At 37.9% G+C, this 24,846-nt stretch overlaps 1 protein-coding gene and 1 pseudogene across 6 annotated transcripts in view; both read right to left on the bottom strand.

The window, feature by feature from the left end:
* Positions 1-6,833: 6,833 nt before the first annotated feature.
* ITCH (itchy E3 ubiquitin protein ligase) overlaps positions 6,834-24,846 on the bottom strand; it is a 156,666-nt gene continuing 138,653 nt past the window's right edge. For all 6 annotated transcript variants that reach the window (XM_057502924.1, XM_036902522.2, XM_057502925.1 and 3 more), the window contains 5 exons: positions 21,614-21,734; positions 21,101-21,205; positions 19,125-19,221; positions 11,402-11,474; positions 6,834-10,276 (listed from right to left, as the gene is read on the bottom strand). In XM_057502924.1, the coding sequence (XP_057358907.1) occupies positions 10,177-10,276; positions 11,402-11,474; positions 19,125-19,221; positions 21,101-21,205; positions 21,614-21,734 (496 nt within the window). In that variant the 3' untranslated portion in view covers positions 6,834-10,176. The remainder of the gene's footprint in view (positions 10,277-11,401; positions 11,475-19,124; positions 19,222-21,100; positions 21,206-21,613; positions 21,735-24,846) is intronic.
* LOC118920324 (60S ribosomal protein L9-like) lies at positions 11,481-14,303 on the bottom strand (annotated as a pseudogene).

Below are 24,846 nucleotides of genomic sequence, written 5' to 3'. Positions count from 1 at the left end.
TTTTAAACAAAGTATTTATTTGACTAGGTAATACATTTTGCACATTTTAAAGGAACATAAGGATATACAATCCCCTTCTCCCTTGCTGCTTTATTAAAGAAACGTTAATAAACAATCTTATGTCAGTTTCAAATGTACATCACAGTGGTTCAACAGTCCCTGTGATCAACTTTTATTGTCATTGCGAATTATTGTGCTTTTATCCCCCTCTCCTCCCACCACCAAATCCCCAATACACGCACCACAACCTTTCTCCCTTGGTGACCATCAGTCACTTCTTAGTGTCTATGAGTCTACTACTGTTTTCTTCCTTCTGTCTTGCTTTGTTTTTATGTTCCACAAATAAATGAAATCATTTGGTATGTCTTTCTCTGCCTGGCTTATTTCACTGTGCGTAATACCCTCTATATCCATCCATGTTGTTGCAAATGGGAGGACTTTTCTTTTTATGGCTGAATAATATTCCATTGTGTATATGTACCACTTCTTTATCCATTTATCTGTTGATGGACACAGTTTGCTTCCATACCTTGGCTATTGCAAACAGTGTGGGGATAAACATAGGGGTGCATAAATCTTTTCAAATCAGATTTTGTTTTCTTTGGGTAAATTCCTAGAAGTACAATTACTGGGTCAAATGGTATTCCTATTTTTAGGTTTTTGAGGAACCTCCATACTGTGTTTCACAATGGTTGCACCAATTTGCAGTCCCACCAACAGTGTAGGAGGGTTCCTATTTCTCCACATCCTCACCAGCATTTGTTGTACCGATTAGTGGCCATTCTAACTGGTGTAAGGTGATATATCTCACTGTGGTCTTAATTTGCATTTCCCTGATCATTAGTGATGTGGAGCATCTTTTTGTGTGTGTTTTTTCTTTGTTTTTTTTTTATTAAAGTATCATTGACATACACTCTTATGAAGGTTTCAAAAGAAAAACAATGTGGTTATTACATTCACCCTTATTGAGTGCCCCCCATACCACCTTGCAGTCACTGTCCATCGGTGTAGTAAGATGCCACAGAGTCCCTATTTGTCCTCTGTGCTACACTGTCTTCCCCGTGACCCCACACACACCATGCACACCAATCACCATACCCCACACAATTCCCTTCCCCCCGCCTCTCCCACTCCCCTTTGGTCACCACTAGTCCCTTCTTAGAGTCTGAGAGTCTGCTATTTTGTTCCTTCAGTTTTGCTTCGTTGTTATACTCCACAAATGATGGAAATAAATTATTTCTTTTTCTCTGCCTTATTTCAGTGAGCATAATATGCTCTAGCTCCATCCATGTTGTTGCAAATGATAGGATTTTATTATGGTTGAATAGTATTCCATTATGCATATGTACCACAACTTCTTTATCCATTCATCTACTGATGGACACTTAGGTTGCTTCCATTTCTTGGAGATTGTAAATAGTGCTGCAATAAACATAGAGGTGCATCTGTCTTTTTGAATCTGGGATCTTGTTTTCTTTGGGTAAATTCCTAGGAGTGGAGTTCCTGGGTCAATTGGTATTTCTATTTTTAGTTTTTTGAGGAACCTCCATATTGCTTTTCACAATGGTTGAACATTCCTACCAGCAGGGTAGGAGGGTTCCCCTCTGAATCCTCGCCAGCATTTGTTCCTAGTCTTTTCAATACTGGCCATCCTGACTGGTGTGAGGTGGTATCTCATTGTGGTTTTTATTTGCATTTCCCTGATAATTAGTGATGTGGAACATCTTTTCATGTGCCTGCTGGCCGTCTGAATTTCTTCTTTGGAGAATCGTCTGCTCATATCCTCCACCCATTTTTTAATCGGGATATTTTGTTTTTGGGTGTTGTGGCATGTGAGTTCTTTATATATTTTGGATGTTAACCCCTTGTCGGATATGTAGTTCAGAAATACATTCTCCCATACTGTAGGATAGCCTTCATGTGCTTTTAAGTCTTTTTGTTTTCTTTGCGTAATTTATTTCTAATTTCTTACCACTGTGGTCTGAGAAGCTGCTTGATACAATTTCCATCTTCCTGAATTTTAGGCTCTTCTTGTGGCCTAGTATATGTGATCTACCCTGGAGAACATTCCATGTACACTTGAGAAAAATGTGTATCCTGGTGCTTTTGGTTGGAGTGTTCTGTAGAAGTCTGTTAAGTCCATCTGATCTAATGTATTGTTCAGTACCTATGTTTCCTTGTTTATTTTGTCTGGTTGATCTATTGATGTGAGTGGTGTGTTAAAGACTCCTAAAATAATAGGTTGCAGTCTATTTCTGCCTTTAATTCTGTTCTTTGTTTTTTTGTTTTTTTTTTTACATATTTAGGTGCTGCTATGTTGGGTGCATAGATATTTATAATGGTTATATCCTCTTTCTGGACTGACTCCTTTATCATTATGTTATGTCCTTGTCTCTTGTTACTTTCTTGGTTTTGAAATCAATTTTGTCTGAATACAAGTACTGTTACTCCTGTTTTGTTCTCCCTATTATTTTCATGGAATATGTTTTTCCATCCCTTCACTTTTTATCTGTGTATGTCTTTGGGTCTGAAACAAGTCTCTTGTACGCAGCATATAGATGGGTCTTGTTTCCTTATCCATTCTGCCACTCTATATCTTTTGATTGGTGTATGCAGTCCATTTACATTTAAGGTGATTACTGATAGATGTGTACCATTTTATTGTTTTCTGGCCTTTAAAAATAGGTCTTCTCTGTTCCTACCTTCCTCTCTTGTACTTTTGTTATTGATGGCTTTCTTTAGTGTTGTAATTGGATTTTTAAATTTTTAGTGTGTATTTATTGTAGGCTTTAGTTCTAATTACCAAATGTTCAAGAATAGCTTCCTTACTGCATAAGTCTGTCTTAAATTGCTGATTCCTCTATTTCAAACACAATCTAAAGTTATTTTCCCCTTCTTCCTCATTTTTCATATTAGATGTCATAATTTACACTTGTGTATCCTTTGACTGATTTTGCTTCATTTTAATTTTGTACTTGGTTGGTAATTAGTTGGTTTACTACCTTTAGTGTGGGTTTATTTTCACTGGTGAAAGCTATTTAACTATAGGGTCATTTCCATTTACAGCAGTCCCTTTTAACATATCCTGTAGGACTAGCTTAGTGGTGGGAAATTCTTTCAACTTTTGTTTATCTGTAAATTATAACTCCTGCTTCAAATTTAAATGATAATCAATCTTGTGGAGTACAGGATTCTTGGCTGGAAGTCCTTTTGTTTCAGTACATTAAATATATCATGCCATTCCCTTCTGCCCTGTAGAGTTTCTGTTAAGACAGTCTGCTCATAGCCTGATGGGATTCCCTTTTAGGTAATCTTTTTCCTCTCTCTGGCTTCTTTCAACACCCTCTCCTTATCCTTGATCTTTGCCATTTTAATGATTATATGTCTTAAGTGTTGTCTTCCTGGGGTTCCTTTTGTTAGGGAGCTCTGCTTCCATGACCTGAGTGTCTATTTCCTTCCCCAAATTGGGGAAATTTTCAATTATTTCCTTAAAGAAACTTTCTATCCCTTCGTCTTTCTCCTTTTGGTACCCCTATTATGCAAATTTTGTTTGTTTGGATTGGACATATAGCTCTCTTATCATTCTTGCATTCCTACAAATCCTTTTTTTTTCTATTCCCCAGCTACTTTGTTTTCCCGTTCTCTAATTTCCATTTACCTTCTCTACAAGACCTAGTCTTTTAAATCTCTCCATTGTATGTTTCATTTCAGATACTGTGTTCTTCAGCTCTGAGTGGTTTTTCTCTGTTGAAGTCCTCCCTGAGATCTTGAATCCTTTTCTGTAAATCCATGAGCATGTTTTTGACTTTCGTTTTGAAATCTTAACCAAGAAGATTGGTGATCTGTTTCACATAGCCCCGTTTCTGGGGGTCTGTCTTGTGGTTTCGTTTGGATCATGTTTTTCTGCCTACTTTGTCAGAGATTCTGTGTTTCTTCCTTTGCATTCGAGGTCTGCTGTTTTCTGCTGCCCAGAAGTTCAAGATTCTTTACTCTCTAGTGCCTGGTTCTATTTTGTGTGGCCCCCGCTGTTGGTATGCTGTGGGCAGAGCTGCTTTCCTGTCTGGCTCCTGTAGTGGTCTAAGTCTGGGTGGCCAGTTTGCTTGAGCTGTTTGTTGCTTTCTGATCAGCCCAGGAATCTCAAGATGATGAGCTCACTGTGGGCGGGGCCGCCCTCTGCCTGGCCTGCAACAATGGTGGCACTGATGGGTTAGTGGAGTGGGTAGATCAATGTGCGGGTCTGCCCAGGCTCGACCAGCAGTAACGGGTTTGGACACCCACAGGGAGGAAGGAGCTCTTCTCGCTCCTGAAAGGCACCTTGCTGGTTGGGCTGAAACAGAGCCAAGAAAGCTGAGAGTCTCCCTCTGCCTGTCAGGCAGCAAAGTCTGAAGCTGCCACTGTGCCAGATGGGTTGGCCTCCCAGCAGCACGCACAGGGAGGTGCCTCAGGGCTGCCTTGCCAGGAAGGGGAATGAAGCCCCTTTCCCCTTCTTCTGGGGTGCCTGAGTTCCCGAACTGTTGGGCCAAGGGGTGGGGAGGTATTCTCTACCTGTCCTTTCTCCTGAGAGTTCTGTCCAACCCTCATCCCCTCGAGTACCCTTCCCACTGCTGGCAAGCCTCTGCTTTGGGTCTTGAGACTGGCAGTGTGCCTGCCATCCACACTGGCTGGAGTCTCAGCCTCCCAGTGTTCCGCCTGTCCCTGGTGTCCAGCCCTGCTAATCATGAGAACCCAGTGGAATGTAGGTTCATGCTCCCAGAGCAGATATTCAGGGCCAGGTGTGCAGTGCTCCTGGGTTCCTAATCCTTCCCAGCTGTGTTTCTCTTCTACTGCCTGTAGGCTGGGGGTGGGCAGAGGGCTTGGGTCCCACTCAATCTTGGCTTTGCTGCCCCATCCTTTTCTCTGTGGCCCTCTGTTCTTCCTTCAGTATAGGGAGGTCTGTTCTGCAGTCTTCAGGTCATTTTCAAGTCTAGTTGCATTTGCTATATTTTCCTTTTTTGTGTTTTTGGGAGGCGGTTTCTGTCCTTCCTATCCCTCCATCTTTAATCTCTCCTCATCCCAAAGTCATTTAACTACATAATCTTTACTCACTATTTGAAATGTTATCTTATTAAATACTTCTGCCTTTAATAGCAGCCAAGAAAAAAATTCCCTATCAATATGTGAAATAAAGAATTTAAAACCTGAATGTCAACTTCATCAATGATACCTTCCCTTCTTCCCCTCAAATCTGTAAGTAAACAATTTTATCTTGATGCTGTCATGAATCAATAGCTCTGGAGGCTGGGAAGTCAAAGATCAAGTGGTGATTCAATGCCCGATGAAAGCCTCTTCCTCACTGATAGCTATCTGCTCAGTATAAGAGGGCAGAAGGGTTTCAAAGTTTTAAAAAAAGGACTGGATATTAAATGACTATTGAATGCTGGAAACGTTAGGAAGGCAAGGGGAGGAGGGCTGCAGGGGGCCTCACAGCATCCTGGGGAAATCATCACCACCATCTTACATATGGAGAACCTGACTGAAAGGTCTCAAAGAATTTATTAAGATTATAATCTCAGAAGCAAAAATGAGAAAATAGCCAATAGTTCACGTGATGAACCAGAATGAGGCTGAAGGAGCTGGAAATAGTTAGGTTCTTGAATGGCCTTGAGTGGCAGGCTTAATGGATTTTGGAGTTTACTCAGTGGTAATGGGGGAACACTGAGATTTCTAGCAGGGTAGCAAGAGACTAGGGTCTTCCACAGGTAATTCTGAGGCAGCAGAGATGTAAAACTAGAGCAGGAAGACTGGAAGCAATGACAAGAGGGTGTTACAGTCAACCAGAATAGGGATGAAGGATGTTGGCTGTGGCAAGGGGACAGCTCTGAGAAAAGTAATTAAAAATCAGTTTTGGAGATGGATTTGACAGGATTTGGAGACTAATTAGATGGAGAAGTGAATTGGTTATGGAAGATTTCCAGAGTTGTGGTTTGTGAGTAGCAGTACAGCAAAATATTTAAGCATGCAAGGAATCAGACAGTCCTGGAATGCAATTTGCATTCTTGCCACTTAATAGATGTGAACACTTCAAGTTACTCAATCAGTTTGAACCTCTTTTCTTATCTGTAAAATAATCATCCCTCTCTGCAAGTGGCGGGGAAGACTAGATGACAGTGCAGGTAGCGAACCTAACAGTGTTTGGGACACAGGAACGAATGCTGACAGCTGTCTTGGGACTGAGTGAATACAGGTGTGATATTGGCTGCTAGGATAGGGAAGACAAGTAGAAGAGCAGGTCTGAACTGGAAATGAGAAAAAATATGGCTGTTTTAGATTTGCAGATATATGACTGCAAATTCTTAAGGTCCTGCCCTGTGGGGTGCTTTGAAGAAATCCTCTTGCCCACAGCATTTTTGCTTAATGGATAAATCAGCATATTAAAAAGTCCCACGTCCTTTAGCCTCTCTCTACTGGTACTATTTTAAATGAGAGCACAGTTACCTGGTTTCCTAGTAAGAAAAAGGTCTCCTGAAGCTAGTGAGCAAGACAGCTTATTGAGGATAGTCAGTCTTGGTATCTAGTTGGTGGCTTTCTACTCAGCACCCATGGCAGAGTTCCTATCTTAGAGCACCTTTAGATAAGTCAGACAAGATGTCTTCATCTTGGTTCTCTTCAACATGATGCCAAATCCAACCTCACCTCAGTAGGTCTTCCTAGTTTTTTCTACCTACTCCACCATACAGACTGTAACCCGCCCACTTACAGAAGCAAAGAAGCAGTAATCTCTATGACTATATTATATAGAAGGCTCTCTGCAAGTAGGGAACATCTTACTCAAGACTAACAGAAAAGTGTGCAAATGAAGGGACCAAAAAAGTTTAATTATAAACACAATCTTACATCTTTTAAGGAAACGTAAATGAGGCAGCCCCCTGAAGGACCTTTATAAGAGCACTTAACTCCCTATGATATTCGTAGAGTTACCTGAGTATTTGAAATTACAGTTCAAGAAAACAAAGGAACTCCATACAGTAAAATACAATCCAGTGCTGCCATTATCTGTTTTTAGTTAACAAAAGAATACCATATATACAAATAATTATGTCAGTAAGTCTAAAAGAAAAAACAAAAAGTGGGGGGTGGGAGGGAGGCTGGAGATACCAACAATATTAAACAGAAGTAGTTAACCTAAAGGAGTTTAGAAGGATGAGGTTATATCCAAAACAAGGAAGGATATAAAAATAGAGATGTCTAATTTCATGAGTCATTCCTGGTAACATTTCAGATTAATGTTATCATTAACTAACCAGATAAATGAAAGTGGCAGAGTGGGCCTGACTGAAATAGTTCATCTAGGATGAGACTCTGGTGGGCAGGAGAATTACGTTTCACTAAAATATCTGGTAAGTTGACATTGATATGTCAATCTCTTGATGGAAAATTACTACCTGAACTTTAAATAGAGTTATTGTAAGTCTTATGAAAGTAGATTCTTCTGCACTCTGACACAAAGTTCGTAAGAGAGCATGAATTCATTATTGTAAGCTGGATCAGTTTTAGATCACTTTATTGGATGCAACAAGTGAGGTCCTTCCCTCCTGACCCAGGCTGTGAAATGCTGCCTTCCCCAATCTCCCAAAAGAGCAGAAGAATAAGCAATTGCTCACTTTACTTCATTTTTATTTCAACATAACATGCAGTAAAAAAATTAACATGATTAGCATTTACAATGCTTACAAAGCAAAAGGACTCTAAAAGCAATTTAGTTCAGATTTAAGAAATTGCTCTAATTGAACACTTACAATAAATCTATTTTCAAATGTTCGGTTTGAACCAAAATTTGAGAGCATTTGGTAGATATCTGCTGTCTAGCTGCAGTATTTTTATGTAACCTCTGATTCTTGGGATATCCAGCCCCCATTTTCCTAACACAGCAGGGAAGACATATACATGTGGCCACTTAAATTAAAGGAAGAAATGGAGTAAGGGAGGTCCCAGACTGCAAAAATATATACAAGCATTTACCTTTTCCAGAACTAAACATTTCTTCCATAAAAATATTAAATAGCCAAGCCCTATAGAACTAGAGCTAGGGCTACTTCAAATATAACTATTCTGTATTTTAAAAATATAGGGCAGAAAGCCTTTTGGATGATATTTATACATTTTCACACAATGTTTCTAGGTCCCTAAGTGAATCAATCATCAAGCATTACATAGAACAAAAAAGTCTACTTTCTTACATTACCTCTTAATTTAATCTCATAAATCTCTAGTATATATTGTAGGTAACTACATTTCAAATATGAGACTCAATAGGAAGTCTTTATAGAAGGCTTAATCTCCAGAGCCATATATTACCAAAGTTCAGTTATATAATGAATGGGTAGTTGGCAGACATTCGCTCTGTAAGACAAAGCAACAGCATTTTTTTCCCCCTACCAACAAAAAGGCAGAGAGTCCCTACTTTGGAAACAACTAGGTGTTTTGGAGACCATACTACATTTCTTGGACTATGTGGAATAAAAAAAAGATAGGAGAGCCTAATCTGCCCCTCTAAACTGATAATTTCTGGGTGAGGCAACCCTTTCACTCATGCAAGTCTACTTTATGATGGCAGTGTTTAGGAGTACAGATACACAAATTTAAAAATGTTTTGTTGTTGTTCCAGGATGTAAAAGGAAGAGTACTTAGGGACAAAAAAAAAAAAAAAAAACGAATACTTTTCCTTCTGCATGGAACAGGGGTTTGCTACTCTGCTTATTTTTGGCTCAATGCTCCTTGTTCATGCTATGCTACTGAAACCTGCCAAAGTCCCTGTGGGAGGAGTTATGAGGCTGTTGTCAGGTTTCACCTATGATAGGCACTCAGTTGACTAAGGCTTCATCCCACTGTTCATAACATCAAACCTCTGACAGCAGTCATCTTGACAGAATCTAAGCTAGGCCAAGTTAAAAGAACTACACAGAGAAGTTCAAAGTGCATTAACCAGTTATTAATAGAGCAGTCTAAAATTAAAGTTAAGGGGAAAACCTGTCCTAATTTTTAGGGGTGAAGAGAATATCCAACCCAGGACAATATAAAGAATGGAAATGACTACTCCAATGTCAGAGAAATGATAAATTTGAAGACTTAATTGACATGGAGAGCAGATTTCTGTGGTTGTAGAAATGTACTGATAGTAAACATCTTACTCCCTTGTTTTTAGCAAGCACCACAGCTCACCCTCCCTAATTAAAATGTAATTTAGAGAATGCTTCAGTGACCTCTATTTGGACTAGAAAGCACTCTAGTTGCAACTTTAACTCCTTAGCAATAATTAAATATAACTGAAGTTGAATTATGATAAGATTACAAAGATGCAATTTCTACATAGGAACATCTTAAATTGTCAATGATTGACTTAAATGAATTCAGCTACATTCATTCCAATTCTAGGTTAACTTTTATAAATGACAGTGAAGGAAGCACAATTTAATATTGTTTGTAAAGTTTAGTATTGTGAGGCAATTAAAACAATCAAATTTCCAATTGAAAAGAGTTATTAAGTCATTTTCAGGCTGGGCACAACTTATTCCCTGAATTCAAATTAACAAAACAACTTTGTAGGAAGATGCAGAAGTCTTGCATCACTTGCCAGGGATAACATCAAATGATGTATGGATTCAGGCTCAGGAAAAGAAAATCAACAGTCAGGCCAAGCTGAAACAAGAGGGAGAGCACAAGCCAGAAATGTGCTCACATCCTCAGAAGCTGGCTAAGCTTGCACTTTTGTAACAGATTATTTCTTACTGAGAGGCTTAATAGGCAGATCTTACATATGTCAGTTACCAAGGGACTTCCGTGCACATCTGCAGAAATCTCTAATAGAAAAAAACCTACTCTCAAGAGACATTTCCATAGACATACAAAATTGTTAAGAAAACAATCTAGGGGAATAAGACAAGGCAGATTTCATTCTGTGTTAAATCTCACATTAGATAAGGTTTGACTAGTCATTTGCAGATCTGATTTCTGTAAACGTTGAGTAGAAATCCAGAGTCATGGGAGATAAATCTCAGTGATAACATTAATTTACTTACATTCGGGAACTCTCTAAACAGTCACAGCCCAATTTTACAAGATGTGCAACAGGCAGAGAAGGAAAAGGACAAAAACACTGCAAATAAGTTCTTGTCCTTCAGTGGTACAAGTTCTCAGAAGCTACTCTTGTCCAAATCCTTCTGTTTCTTCAATGGCAAATAACAGCTTTTCCTTCAGTTGCTCATAGCTCTTGTAGGGTGGCAGGTCCAGGCGGTTAAAACTGAAAGTGAAATTTGTTAGCTTGAGAAAAGCAAATACACAAAAATGGGCAGTGTAGTGTATAACAACACTGGTTTTAAAGTTAGGCAAAATTGGGTTCAAATCCCAGCTCTGTCACTGAGCCTTTGAGCAAGTGCTTTTACCTTCCCAAGTCTTGGTTTCTTCCTTGGCAAACTAGGAATAACAGTATTTACTTTTCAGGGTAAGTGAAGAAGAAACAAGCATATGCAGTTGACACTTGAATGATATGGGTTTGAACTGTACAGGTCCACTTATACATGGATTGATTTTTTTTCCAATAAACTATTGAAAATTTCTGTTCCTCAATTACTTTATTGTAAGAATACACTATATAATACATATAATATACAAAGTATGTGTTAATGACTAGATTACTGGGAAGGCTTCTGGTCAACAGTAGGCTATTAGCAGTTAAGTTTTTAGGGAGTCAAAGTGACACATTGATTTCCGACTGTACCTTGTTTTTAAAAAACCACACATAGGCAAACAAAAGAACAGACAATAAAACAAGTAACAGGGAGGATGGGGAAAATGAAGGAATATCCAGCAAGGTCCACATATAACCACAGAAATGCCTTACAAAAAATAACTGAATTCAAATACTGTTTATGTTAGGCCGAATTCCAACATACCATATTTAAGATTAGGATTGGTTTTTAGTTTTCTGAATTTTTGAAATGTGATTAAACTACACTTATAATGAAAAAATAGTATTCCTGTTTACGACATTAGAAAGTGGGTCCCCAACAACTTATCTAGACTTGATTGCTTCTTCTGCCTTAAGAGAAAAATTTCACCATGTATTCTAAGAAATTCAGGGGTGGGGAAAGGGATTGACTACAAATGGACACATGGGATCATTTCTGGGTGATGGAAATACCCTAGAACTGAACTGTAGTGATGGTTACTACTCCGTAAATCTAATTAATATCACTGCCTCAAAATGGGTAAGTTTTATGGCATGTAAATTATGCCTCAATAAAAGCTGTTAAAAGCAATTCAGTACTATGGAGAAAATACTTCTAATTTCTAGCAAGCTTTAACATCTACAGGATAATTGGGAAAAGATGATTTTATTTTCTCTACTCTTTCTTATTTTACTTACCAGGTATGACTTCTGGGTAACCAATTTTCTTTCCCAACTTTTTCAATGCAGAATTTCTGCGGTCCATTGCTCCCTAAAACACAGAGAAATCAACAGTTCAACAGCACTGTGGTTCCCAAACTGTGGCCCCCACACACCCCAAACCAGCTCCATCAGCATCACCAGCACCTGACAGGATAACAGAGCCAAAGGCCCCGTTGCAACCCCTGAACTGAATCCAAACTGTGGGTGGGCTGAGCAATGTGTTATAAAAAGCTTCTGGGCGACACTGATGAGCCCTAGTTTGAGAGCCAGTTTGTTACCTGATACTCAAGAGGAGAAAACGTACACTTCTTAGCCAGAGTAACACAATGTTAAAATACTTCACGTAACAATTGGACACGTAAGAGCTTTAGTTTTAAACACAACAGGGAAACTACAATCCACTGTCTTTTACAGCAAAACTCAATTTAAATATAAAACTGTTCAAACTTTATAAAATGTGAACAACCTAGTGAATTCAAAATTAACAGTGCTTGTGCTTATAGGTCCTGTAGACACCCAATTCTTGCCTCTTATTTACTTTCTGTTGGTGACAGCTGTGAATTGCCATCTTCAAGCTCTGGTTTTCTAAAAGGTCACTACTGCTCCCTAGAAAGCATTTTGTAGTCACTATGCCTGGTAGAGTCACCTGACTTTTTAATCAGGAGCCAGGCATACAATGTTCTGCAACACACGGGACAGTCATAGTCAATTTTCTCATGTCCCCCAACTAAACCCAGTACAAATATAAGCATGTAACATTTTTATATCTAAAAACATCGAGGTGTTTTCACAGGTAGTTGTGTGAAAAGTCCAGTAAGATAGGAAATAAGTCAGTTTGCAAAAGGATAGTTAAGATTATTACATATATGCTTGAAATTATTAGTTTACTCACACTCTGCACATTCTCTCTAGTTTATATATTACAGCATTTCAACCACATAAATGGAAAGTATTGTTTAATAATGCTAATAAATAGAGTCTGGATTGTTTTTTAATAGACAGAATAAAATATTAAGACAGAAATACATAACGAAGGCATTTTAGTGAATTGCAGTAATAAAGGTTGCTATACAAATATGTCGTATTACTGTCATTCTGAATGTTTTCTAAAACTTTACAGAACAGTAAGACATCAACTTGTAAACATTATAAACTGAAATTATTTTTAGATTGTCTGTAGTTTTCATTCTTACTCTGATACTGTCCCTAAAACACAATGTCAATGCAGGCTCTTGCAACTTTGTTCCTATTTTCAGCCTATTTCAACTTTCAAATGATATGGTTTCTGAGGCCATTTTATGTATCAGTGAGCACTGGCCTGTACTGGCATTTCATAATAGATACTAAACTTGAAAATAAAATCTACCTCATTTTTCTCCCATTTTTGTTGTTCTTAGCATACTAGAATTTGTTTCTGAACTGTTTACTTGCAAAATTGTTGGAAAGTTTAGGAAAGTCCCTGATCAATAAGGCTTTTATTTTATCTTTACAATACCACAAGTAAATCTAAGGAATCATCTGGCATCTCGCTGTTTCTGTAGCAACACAACCTAGATTTTACTCATCAGCCTGCTGAACTGCTCCTTTTTCAGAAACACAGATACCGTCCAAAAATATTCTTATGTCCTTATTTTTAACTGTGTGGCTTGCTGAATCAAAGCAGCTGAATTTGATCAAAGTTCAATGTCATTTCCTTTGAAAATCAACTAATCTTTCTGAGCTTGAGATACTCAACAAGCAATGCCTGCCCTCACCTAAACCATGTGCATGTACTTTTTGCCCAAGTGATTTTGGATTTCAACAAAAGGACCATTCTCAAGTAATAGGGTTGATGGGAAAGTGAGCACACACAGACCTCATCTTGTAATGGAGGCCCAGTGATAACACCCTTGATTGTGTTCTGTACATGGCTACATTTAGGGCTAATGATGGCCAGATCCTTCCTATTTCCCCACCACTTGTGAACATGGAGCCTCTTCCTCTTTTTTTTCAAGGAGACTGAACTCTACATTGATATGATTGAAGTCCTTCCACAGGGTCCTCTGGGACCCTCCACATAACTATGCATCCCTTCAGAGTGATGTCAACACTTTCTGGAAGGTCTAGTTTTATTGTTGAATGGTCTTCATTCTCATAGTAGTTCAGCAAAGAGCTTCATTTTCATTATCTACAATTTATTTTGGCAGGTATATGATGCCAATTTCATTAAGGTTATTTCCCTTTTTCTTATCATTTATTTAAGTCTATTATTTCTTACCCTTTTCTATTTGTTCATTCATATTCCAATCCCTCTTATATAAAAGGGCTTCTGATCTTCTCTTAAGCCCAAACCTTTTCCTTAAGTAGGGTATCTGACTACTTATTTGTGTCTTCTAATACAGTTGTTTGCAAATATACATGTATTGAAATAAGTATTTCATTCTAAATCACTTCTTAAAATTTTCTTTTACATTAGTGTTAGGTATATGTACTGTTTATTTAGAGATTATATATATGTTATTTCCCATCTACCAATTTCATTCCAGAATATTTAAGAGGATATTATAAAAATTTGTTATAAAAAATGGGACGTTACATCTGGTAAGGTTGAGAATCACATTACATTATTATATACATTGCTCTCAGAACTTTCTCCTCCTATATTGGGTGGCAGATTGAGCCAGATGGCCTCTAAAATTCTATGACACATAATCTGTCTCTGCCTTCCATGGGTGTCCTTCTGTTGTTTTAGACAGTCCCACTCAACCCTAAATATTATTCTCAACAGCTGACCTAATTATCATTTTGTTAATGATCAAACGTCAGTTTATACTGAGAAACTTGTTCCAGTTTTTCCCTCATTTTGGTCACTACTCCTTGCCTCCCCAAACCCCAACATGGTTACTCTTTTTCAAGCTAGAGAGCATTCTCAAAGGTGTTCCTCTCCAAAAACTTAAGAATTAACCTTCTCTGAGATGCTACCTCTGTAGCAATGGATAAAACCCCCCTATTGATATTGCTTCTAAGAGACCAGAGTATTTCTCCTTTTCACTATCTGGCCTCTCCTTTAAGTCTGCCTCAAGGCTCTCCCTGTTTCATCCCTAAATACAGATGTTTCTAAGCAACAGCCTTCTACTCTTCTCTGTATTCTATTTCTGTATAAGCTCACTGATTCTCATAGCCTCATGTGTCACTGCCCTGATGACTCTACTTTCCCATTCTACTCATATCTCTAAACTTATACTTTAGTAACATCTGTGCAACTGCCCCCTCACTGAGATTTTCTACTTGGCTGTCTGGCAGTCAACTTAAAACTCAGCATGTTTTAAGCCACTCGTACTCTCCATAACACCTCCGAGCTATGTTCTTTACATTTCACAACTCCATTTTTCCATGTTATTATTATTATTATTTTTTACATTCTTCCTTTATATCTTATCTTCTAATCAGGTCCTATTTGTAACTTAAAACTTCTCTAGCATTTATTCCTTGCTTTCCATCTCTACTTCCATTTCCTAAGATCAGGTTCTTATTATTGATAACCAGTAAATTCTTCCTAGGCTCTCCCTATCTTTTATTGCATGCTACACCTTGCTATCAACTCTTCCTAAAGTGCAGCTTCAGCAAGGTTTCCTCTCACCAAAAAGTTTATATGGCTTCCAATATCCTCAGAGTAATGTCCAAATTCTTTTGGTCTGGTTTTCAAAGTCTTTCAACTGGTTCCACACTGTACCCAAATTTGCCTACTTAGTTTAGTAATTTAATTCTCTCAGATTCAGGTGAAACAGGCTTAGGGATCACAACTTCTTTCTTGCCGTGATACTTGGCATAATGTTGGTATTAAAGAAATATTTGAGACAAGAGGAGCCAAGATGGCGGCGTGAGTAGGGCAGCAGAAATCTCCTTGCAAAACCATATATATTTTTGAAAATATAACAAATACAACTATTCCTAAAAGAGAGACCAGTGGATACAGTACAACAGTCAGGCTACATCTACATCAGCGAGAACTCAGCACCTCACGAAGGCGGTAAGATACAAGCCATGGCCTGGCGGGACCTGAGCGCTCCCCCCACCCTAGATCCTCAGCGGGAGGAAAGGAGTCAGAGCAGGGAGGGAGTGGAAGCCCAGGACTGCTAAACAACCAGCTCTAGTAATCTGCACCGGGAGCGCAGACACACACTGCATAGTGTGCTGGATATTATAGAAACGGAAAAAGCAAAATCTGTGAGCAGGTCACTGCAACTGGCTTCCCTGGGACAAAAAAAAGCGAGTGCTTTTTGAAAGTCTTAAAGGGACAGAAGCGTCCCAGCACACTCAGCCCAGTAGCTGGGAATCCTGGGGACCTCCAGGTGCCCTAACCCCCTAGGCAGTAGCACAGCTCTGAAGTCCCTCACGGTGATAAGCAGCCTGTTGTTCCCCCGGCCAGCGCGGCCTCCGACACAGCAGCCCAGTAACTGGAGAGTGGCTGCGCGAGCCCGAGGTGGCTGCAGCTGCCCAGAATCTCCTCCCAGTGCACAGCCGCCCAGGCCAGACCCAAAGGTCACTGCCGGCGTGCAGCTGCCCGGTGCAGGTAGAAGAAACCGGGGCAAGGTGTGAAGGGGCGCCGTTCTTGCAGGAGAGCACACCCAGCGTGCCTGCCACTCCCCACAGGGCTCTGGGCTAACCTGACGGCAACCCTACCTACAGCAGCTTAGGGGATTAAGCCGGAGGTTGCTCCAGGACTGCGGGTAACCAACACAGGCAGCGGAGAAGGGCAAGGGGACCAGAAAACAAGAAAGGACTTTGTTCTCCCAGCTGACACACGCACTACCTGCCTACAGCTATCTCTATCGCCATGAAAAGGCAGAAGAATTTGGTCCAGTCCAGAATTACCCAGACAACTCCCAAGAGAGGGCCTGGGGAGATAGATTTAACCAATCTTCCTGAAAAAGAATTCAAAATAAAGGTCATAACCATGCTGATGGACCTGCAGAGAAATTTGCAAGAGCTAAAGGAGCAAGTAGGGAGGGAGAATACAGAAATAAAACAATCTCTGGAAGGACTTAAGAGCAGCAGACTGAATGAGGTGCAAGAGGACATTAATGGAATAGAAATCAGAGAACAGGAATACAGAGAAGCTGACGCAGAGAGAGATAAAAGGGTCTCCAGGAATGAAAGAATTTTAAGAGAACTGTGTGACCAATCCAAATGGAACAATATTTGCATTATAGGAGTACCAGAAGAAGAAGAGAGAGAAAAAGGGATAGAAAGTGTCTTTGAAGAAATATTTGCTAAAACTTCTCCAAACTGGGGGAGGAAATAGTCTCTCAGACCACGGAGGACCACAGAACTCCCAACACAAGGGATGCAAGGAGGACAACACCAAGACATATAATTAAAATGGCAAAGATCAAAGATGATGACAGAGTATTAAAGGCAGCCAGAGAGAGGAAAAAGGTCACCTACAAAGGAAAACCCATCAGGCTATCATCAGACTTCTCAACAGAAACCTTACAGGCCAGAAGAGAATGGCATGATATATTTAATGCAACAGAAGCACCTTGAACGAAGAATACTGTATCCAGCATGATCATCATTTAAATATGAAGGAGGAATTAAACAATACCCAGACAACAAAAGTTGAGGGAATTTGCCTCCCACAAACCACCACTACAGGGTGTTCTAGAGGGACTGCTCTAGACGGAAGCACTCCTAAGGCTAAATAGATTTCACCAGAAAAAATAAAATCACACCAGAGAAAGCAGACCAACCAAATACTAACTAAAGGCAAAAAATAAAATCAACTAGTCACAAAAGCAGTCAAAGGAAACACAAAAGAGCCCCAAATAAAACACCTAACATATAAAGAATGGAGGAGGAAGAATAAGAAGGGAGAGAAATAAAGAATCATCAGACTGTGTGTATAAAAGCTCAATAAGAGAATTAAGTTAGATGGCTAGATAGTAAAGAAGCTACCCTTGAACCTTTGGTAACCACGAATCTAAAGCCTGCAATGGCAATAAGTACATTTCTTTCAATAATCACCCTAAATGTAAATGGACTGAATGCACCAATCAAAAGACACAGAGTAACAGAATGGATAAAAAAAGCAAGACCCATCTATATACTGCTTACAAGAGACTCACCTCAAACCCCAAAACATACATAGACTAAAAGTCAAGGGATGGAAAAAGATATTTCATGCAAACAATAGGGAGAATAAAGCAGGTGTTGCAGTACTTGTATCAGACAAAATAGATTTCAAAACAAAGAAAGTAACAAGAGATAAAGAAGGATATTACATAATGATCCAGGGGTTAGTCCAAGAGGATATAACGATTATAAATATATATGGACCCAATACAGGAGCACCAACATATGTGAAACAAATACTAACAGAATTAAAGGAGGAAATAGAATACAATGCATTCGTTCTAGGAGAGTTCAACACACCACTCACTCCAAAGGACAGATCCACCAGACAGAAATTAAGTAAGGACACAGAGGCACTGAACAACACACTAGAACAGATGGACCTAACAGACATCTACAGAACTCTACACCCAAAAGCAGCAGGATACACATTCTTCTCAAGTGCACATGGAACATTCTCCAGAATAGACCACATACTAGGCCACAAAAAGAGCCGCAGTATATTGAAAAAGACTGAAATTTACCAAGCAACTTCTCAGACCACAGAGTCATACAACTAGAAATAAATTGTACAAAGAAAACAAACAGGCTTACAAACACATGGAGACTTAACAACACGCTCCTAAATAATCAATGGATCAATGACCAAATTAAAACAGAGATTAAGCAATGTATGGAAACAAATGACAATGACAGCATAAAGCTCCAAGTTCTGTGGGATGCAGTGAAGGCAGTTTTAAGAGGAAAGTATATAGTAATCCAGGCATATTTAAAGAAGGAAGAACAATCCCAAATGAATAGTCTAAAGTCACAATTATCGAAACTGGAAAAAGAAGAACAAATGAAGCCTAAAGTCAGCAGAAGGAGGGACATAATAAAGATCAGAGAAGAAATAAATAAAATTAAGAATAATAAAACAATAGGAAAAAAAATCAATGAAACCAAGTGCTGGTTCTTTGAGAAAATAAACAAAATAAGCCCCTGGCTAGATTTATTAAGAGAAAAAGAGAATCTATACACATCAACAGAATCAGAAATGAGAAAGGAAAAATCAGGACAGACCCCACATAAACACAGAAATATTTGAGTTTTCTTATTATTTAGTCACAAAGTAAGTATTTTCCAGGTCAGTCATTTCAAAACAATGCTCATTTTTAATCAGGACTACTGTGTGACATCCCTGTGCTACGCTATAGAAATGAAAAGATGAAGATATAAATCTGTATCTCGAGAAGCTCCAGATTAATAGGGAAGAGAGGTAAACACATCATTAAAATACAGTATAATATAACCTGGCTCACAGGAGACACCAAAATGGTTTGCTAAATGACTGAATGAACAAATAAACTTACTTATAAAGACTACTACGCTACTGAGTTAAAATGTGGGGGTCTAGCCTAAAAGATTAACAACTTGTAAGGACTACAAAGTGATTGAAGAGTTTACACAAATCCAGGTTAACTGTGACTAGTCAAGTAAATGGCTGTTCTTGTCTTTGTTATCTCTAATAAGCTATATATACACTGACATAATAGCAGTGTGGTAAGTAATTTTCTTTGTAGGAAAAGTGATCCTGTACACATACCCATGAGATCAGCAAATCCTCCAACTGGCAATCGACAAGTTCCAGTAACAAACTGCAAAAGTCTCATTCTCTTCTCATTATCGATTTCTTTAACAAACTGTTAAAAGCATATTTAAAGAGATATTAGCTCGTATGTTATGATTAGCATGTGAAAGAACTGATGATTTCAAATTTTAGAGGAACTCCTAGTGTCTGATCTAAGACATGACAACTACCCACCACTGTGGATGGAGGAGCCTCACTATGTTTGTCAAATCCTCACCAACCTTCTCCCCGTATAAATCTTAGGACATCCCTATAGGAAGATAGATTAGGGTGCCCTGGGCCTAAGAGCTCCCTGCTCATGCAGTCTCAAGAACAGCTCTTCAAGGGCAGCCCCTTTTATCCCGACCTAAATCTGCCTATCCTATAGGATTTACACGTGGTTATGTATGACAGAAAGCTTGAGTCAGTAGAGACTTTTTGTTTTTGTGAACAAATGAAATCAAGCTCACGGAATTGTGACCCAGATATATTCCAATAACCTCCTTTTCTCGGTGTTCTTTAGGTTTTGATGTAACTCTGTGTTGCCAAATTATACGGCTTTTAACTCCTACAACTCTGAGTGAAAACATTAGGTTTCTGGATGATGCTTTCTACCTGGTAGCACAAGTATTCTGGCTCAACCAAATACTTTTTTGTAAGGAATAAGTTTTACTCTATTGTAAAGTATCTTTAAATGCTAATCCTATTTGTTACAACAGCTGGGTTTATCTGTTTCTTATGAATTTATTTATTATGAATAGCAGACATTTAAATTTTCTATTTTTTATTATAGTAAAATATATGTAACATAAAAATTTACCATTTTAAGTGTGCAATTCAACAGCATTAGGTACATTAACTGTTGTATAACCACCAGACCACTACCTTCCATAATTTTATTATCCTGAACAGAAACTCCTGAATGCATTAAACTTACCTCCTCACTTTCCTCTCTCCCCAGTCTCTGGTAACCTCTAGTTCACTTTCTGTCTCTATGAATTTGCTTGTTCTAGATATTTCATATAAGTGACACCATATAATATTTGTCCTTTAGTGACTGGCTTATTTCACTCAGCATAATATCCTCAAGGTTCACCCATGTTTGGTCTAAAAAATTTATTTTCTTTTCTAAGGTTGGATAATATTCTATTGTGTGTGTGTAAAATTGTGCTATCCATTCATCTTTTGACAGACACTTACGTTGCCTCCACCTCTTGGCTATTGTGAATAATACTGTTATGGAAACAGGTATACAAGTATGTGTATGAGTCCCTGCTTTCAATTCTTTTGGGTATACCAAGGAGTGTAACTGCTGGATCATATATTAATTCATTACTTAACTTTTTGAGGAACCACCAGTTTTACAGTGGTGCTCCATTTTACATTCCCACCCACAATGCAAAAATGTTCCAATTTCTCTACATCCTCACCAAGGATGATTATTTTGTTTTGTCAAATGGCCAACCAAATGGGTGTGAAATGATACTTCATTGTAGTTTTCATTTGCATGTCCCTAATGATTAGTGACGTTGAGTATCTTTTCATTTGCTCATAGCAGACATTTTTTGAAGAGAAAACATTATGATTCTAAACTAGGTCTTTCTCTTAAGTTTAGCCTTCTGAACATTATGTAATTCATAATGAGGTATGAACAATGAAAACCATACTTTAGACAGTTCTTTAAAATTTCAAAAACATTTAGATCAAATGCAGAGGAATCTTACCATATAGAGTTTGTGCTCTACTTGGGGCAAAGGTGTAAGATATATGTTGTTTAGTTGGTAACAGTCTCAAAAGTATGCTGCTATATTCTACGTTCACTTAATATAATGTATACGGGTGGAATGGCCTGAACATACTAGTACATTTTGTTGTGTAACTTATCTCCATATATGATAGGCAATTTCTAAAAATCATGGTGTATCTGCGAACAGAAATTAACTGAGACAAACCTGCCAAAACCACATGATTTGTTTGCTTGTCCTAGTATAGTGACGGTAGATGGCATGTCTCTGCCAGTCATTCAAATCAATCTCTTGCATGCCACATAAAAGCACCTTTAGGAATGAAAAAAAAAATGGTTTCTTTAAGTAACTATACAACCTATATAAAAATATTAAACAGTTTTCAAAAAAACAATCAGGAGGCTTTGACTTATAAATTGTTATACAAAATTGTATCTACATTTCTAATAAAGGTTGAATATCTATGTGTGATGTCATATAGACATATATTCAGATAATTGACTCACCGATTGTAGAGAGATTCTGAGAGTAGTACTTTTTTTGGGTAATACTTTTAGATATCTGGATAATTATGAACTTTTTAAATCACTGGGGATACTTCAAACATGCTGCCAGCATAAAAACTACTACTGCCACTAAAAGGATGAGAAAGTTTGAAAGCGGACACCTGAAGGCATTATTTACTAGCATGCTGGAGAGAATAGAAGATAAACTCATTACCTCTAACTCCTTTGCATCAAAGTACTGCAAATATTGCTGGGGAAGAATTTCATTAAAACCCTCAAAGAAAGCTTGTGTCTGTTCTTCAACACCTCGAGACAACCTCCATTCAGCTACCATTCTGGTAAATAAATATTTAAAAAGCTATCAGGAAGTTTAGATTTTACCTTTAAATTCTGAATGTAAAAATAATTTTTAAAAGTTTACTACTATGAAAAACTTCAAATATATGTATCAAAGTAGAATATAATGACCCATGTACAGGTATTTCAGCTTTAGCTCACATACCACCAATCTTATTTCATTATGCCTCTATCCATATCCTAGACAGTACATAATTTATACATAAATATTTCAGTATATATCTCTACAAGATGAGTTCCCTTTTTAAAAATATAACCACAGTTGTATCATAACACCAAAAGAGTGAACAATTCCTTTATGTTAAATGTTCAGTGCTCATATATTCTGACTGACTCTAAAAAAAAACAAAAAACATATTGCTAGAATCAAAATCTAAAAAAGGTTCACACATTACAAGTCTCTTAAGTTCCTTTTAATTTACAGGTTTCTCCCTGCAATTTTTTTTTTTGGAATGAAAATATTTTTAATGAAAATTCTCCTCTACTAAAAATTCTACATTTCAACTTTGACTTTCTTCTAATCTTCATCTACATATATGTGTAAACAGTTAAAATTACAACAACAAATATAAACTATTTTTTCCATTTATTTATAGTATATATATATAAACAATTTTAATGAGCACACAAATACATGTATTTTAGACATTTGGTTACTTGATTACAACTTAAGAAAAATTCTAAAGTTTATTGATAACTGAAATTTTGGAAAAACAGCAGTGCAGACTATATTGGACTAATCCTCCTGGTGATTACAATTATAAATTGTGGGCAAATTATAAAAAAAAAATGTTTGAAGGCATTAGAGAGAAACCAAAGGCAGACAAAACTGGTGGGGATGAGATTCTTGAAGCAAGTTGGTATACTAGAGCAGATCCGCATAATATGCTTTTTCCTGAGGGAACTTCCCAGTTTACACACGAGGGACTATAGCTCAAATGGAAAGCAACAGTTACTGGGCACAGGAGACAGAAGACTGAGAGCTTGAATAAATGGAAAAATCTCCCAGAAAGAAAGAAGACAGAGGGAGCTCCCAAATCTGCACAGAAATTTACTTCAAATCTTTAGCTTACTCCTAAATACACATGTACTGGATGATGAGACTCCAAGGCACAGAGTGCAAAGCAACAACTGGAAGGCCAAAGACCCAAGCAGAAATTTCAGCAACTACCTAGTGCTGGAGAGACAGAATTTAAGAATTTACATCTCACAAAGTTACATGGTAAACATCCTGGGCTTTCCACTGTAAGGTGTAAGGACGTTTTTTCTAGAAATAAGTTATGTTTTAGGATAAAAGTCAAAATGGAAAACACGCCAGCTCTAGCCAGCTTCCACAGGATCAATGTGATCTGCCCTTAAATCTAGTGGCCTGTCAAAACAAAACTCAATGTTCTTCCGAGGAAGTAAAAAGAACCCAGAGTCTTTGCCATGTGTCATTCACAATAAAAAATGACTATATATATACAGAAGCAGGAAAATGTAGCCCATATTCAATAGAAAAGTTTATAGAATTAGGCCCACAGACGGCCTAGTGTTGGAGTCAGCAGACAAAGACTTTTTAAAAAACTACTAAAAATGCATTAAAGAATTTATAGGACAAGATGGAAAAAATGGCTAAGAAAATGGAGATTCTCAGCAGAGAAATTTTTAAAGCCAAATGGAAATTATAGAATGTCTGAAATTGAAATGACAAGTTCATTGGATGAGCTTAAGAGCAGTGAATTTTAAGGCAGATCAACCAAAAACATCGAAAAGACAAGGAACAAGAAATGCTGGCGAGGATGTGTAGAAAGGGGAACCCTCCTATACTGCTGGTAAGAATGTAAGTTAGTTCAACCATTGTGGAAAGCAATATGGAGGTGCCTCAAAAAACTAGAAATAGAAATACCATTTGACTCAGGAATTCCACTCCTAGGAATTTACCCAAAGAAAACAAGATCCCAGATTCAAAAAGACATATGCACCCCTATGTTTATCGCAGCACTATTTACAACAGCCAAGGTACAGAAGCAACCTAAGTGTCCATCAGTAGATGAATGGATAAAGAGGTGGTACATATACATATTGGAATACTATTCAGCCATAATAAGAAAACAAATCGTACCATTTGCAACAACATGGATGGAACTAGAGGGTATTATTATGCTCAGTGAAATAAGCCAGGCAGAGAAAGATGAGTACCAAATGATTTCCCTCATTTGTGAAGTATAACTACAAAGCAAAACTGAAGGAAGAAAACGGCAACAGACTCACAGACTCCAAGAAGGGACTAGCAGTTACCAAAGAGATTGGGTCGAGGAGGGAGGGAAAATGGGATTAAGGGGCATTAATGATTGGCACACGTGGTGTGTGTCGGGGGGGTGAGGGTCACGGTGAAGACAGTGTAGCACAGAGAAGACAAGTAGTGACTCTGCGGCATCTTACTACACTGATGGACAGTGACAGCAATGGGGTATGGGGGGGACTTGAAAATATGGGTGAATGTAGTAACCACAATGTTTTTCATGTGAAACCTTCATAAGAGTGTATATCAATGACACCTTAATAAAAGATAGTGTTAAAAAAAAAGAAACTATAAACCTACAATTCTAAATCTCCTGAAAATAACCTTCCAAACTGAGGGTGACAAATACATTTTTAGATAAAAGCTGAGAGAATTTATTACCAGCAGGTGCACACTAATAGAAATGGATTAAGTTTTTTTCCACATGGAAAAATAAATGTGTGGAAAAAAATGAAGAGAACCAGAAATAGTAACAGGGGTAAGATATAAAAGAAGGTTTTTTTCTTAATTTCTTAAAAAATCTATTGTTTGCTTAACACAAGAATAATAAAGTATGGGGTTGATCACATAAAAAATGACAAAAATAGCACAAATGGCTAGAGTGGGATAAGTGAAATTATATTGAGTCACGTATATTGTACAAGTAGTAGTAAAATATTAATTATAAGTGGTAAGTTAAGGATGCCTATTATAATTAGAGCAGTCACTTTAAAATAATTAAAGAGATATAGCTTAAAAAAAAACAGATAAAAAAGAAAGCTAAATTACTCCATTAACCCAAAAGAAGGTAGGAAAAGAGGAACAAA

The sequence above is a fragment of the Manis pentadactyla genome, chromosome 5 (genome assembly GCF_030020395.1).
Source record: "Manis pentadactyla isolate mManPen7 chromosome 5, mManPen7.hap1, whole genome shotgun sequence".
Taxonomy (NCBI): Eukaryota; Metazoa; Chordata; class Mammalia; order Pholidota; family Manidae; genus Manis; species Manis pentadactyla.
This window is presented reverse-complemented; position numbering and strand designations above follow the sequence as displayed.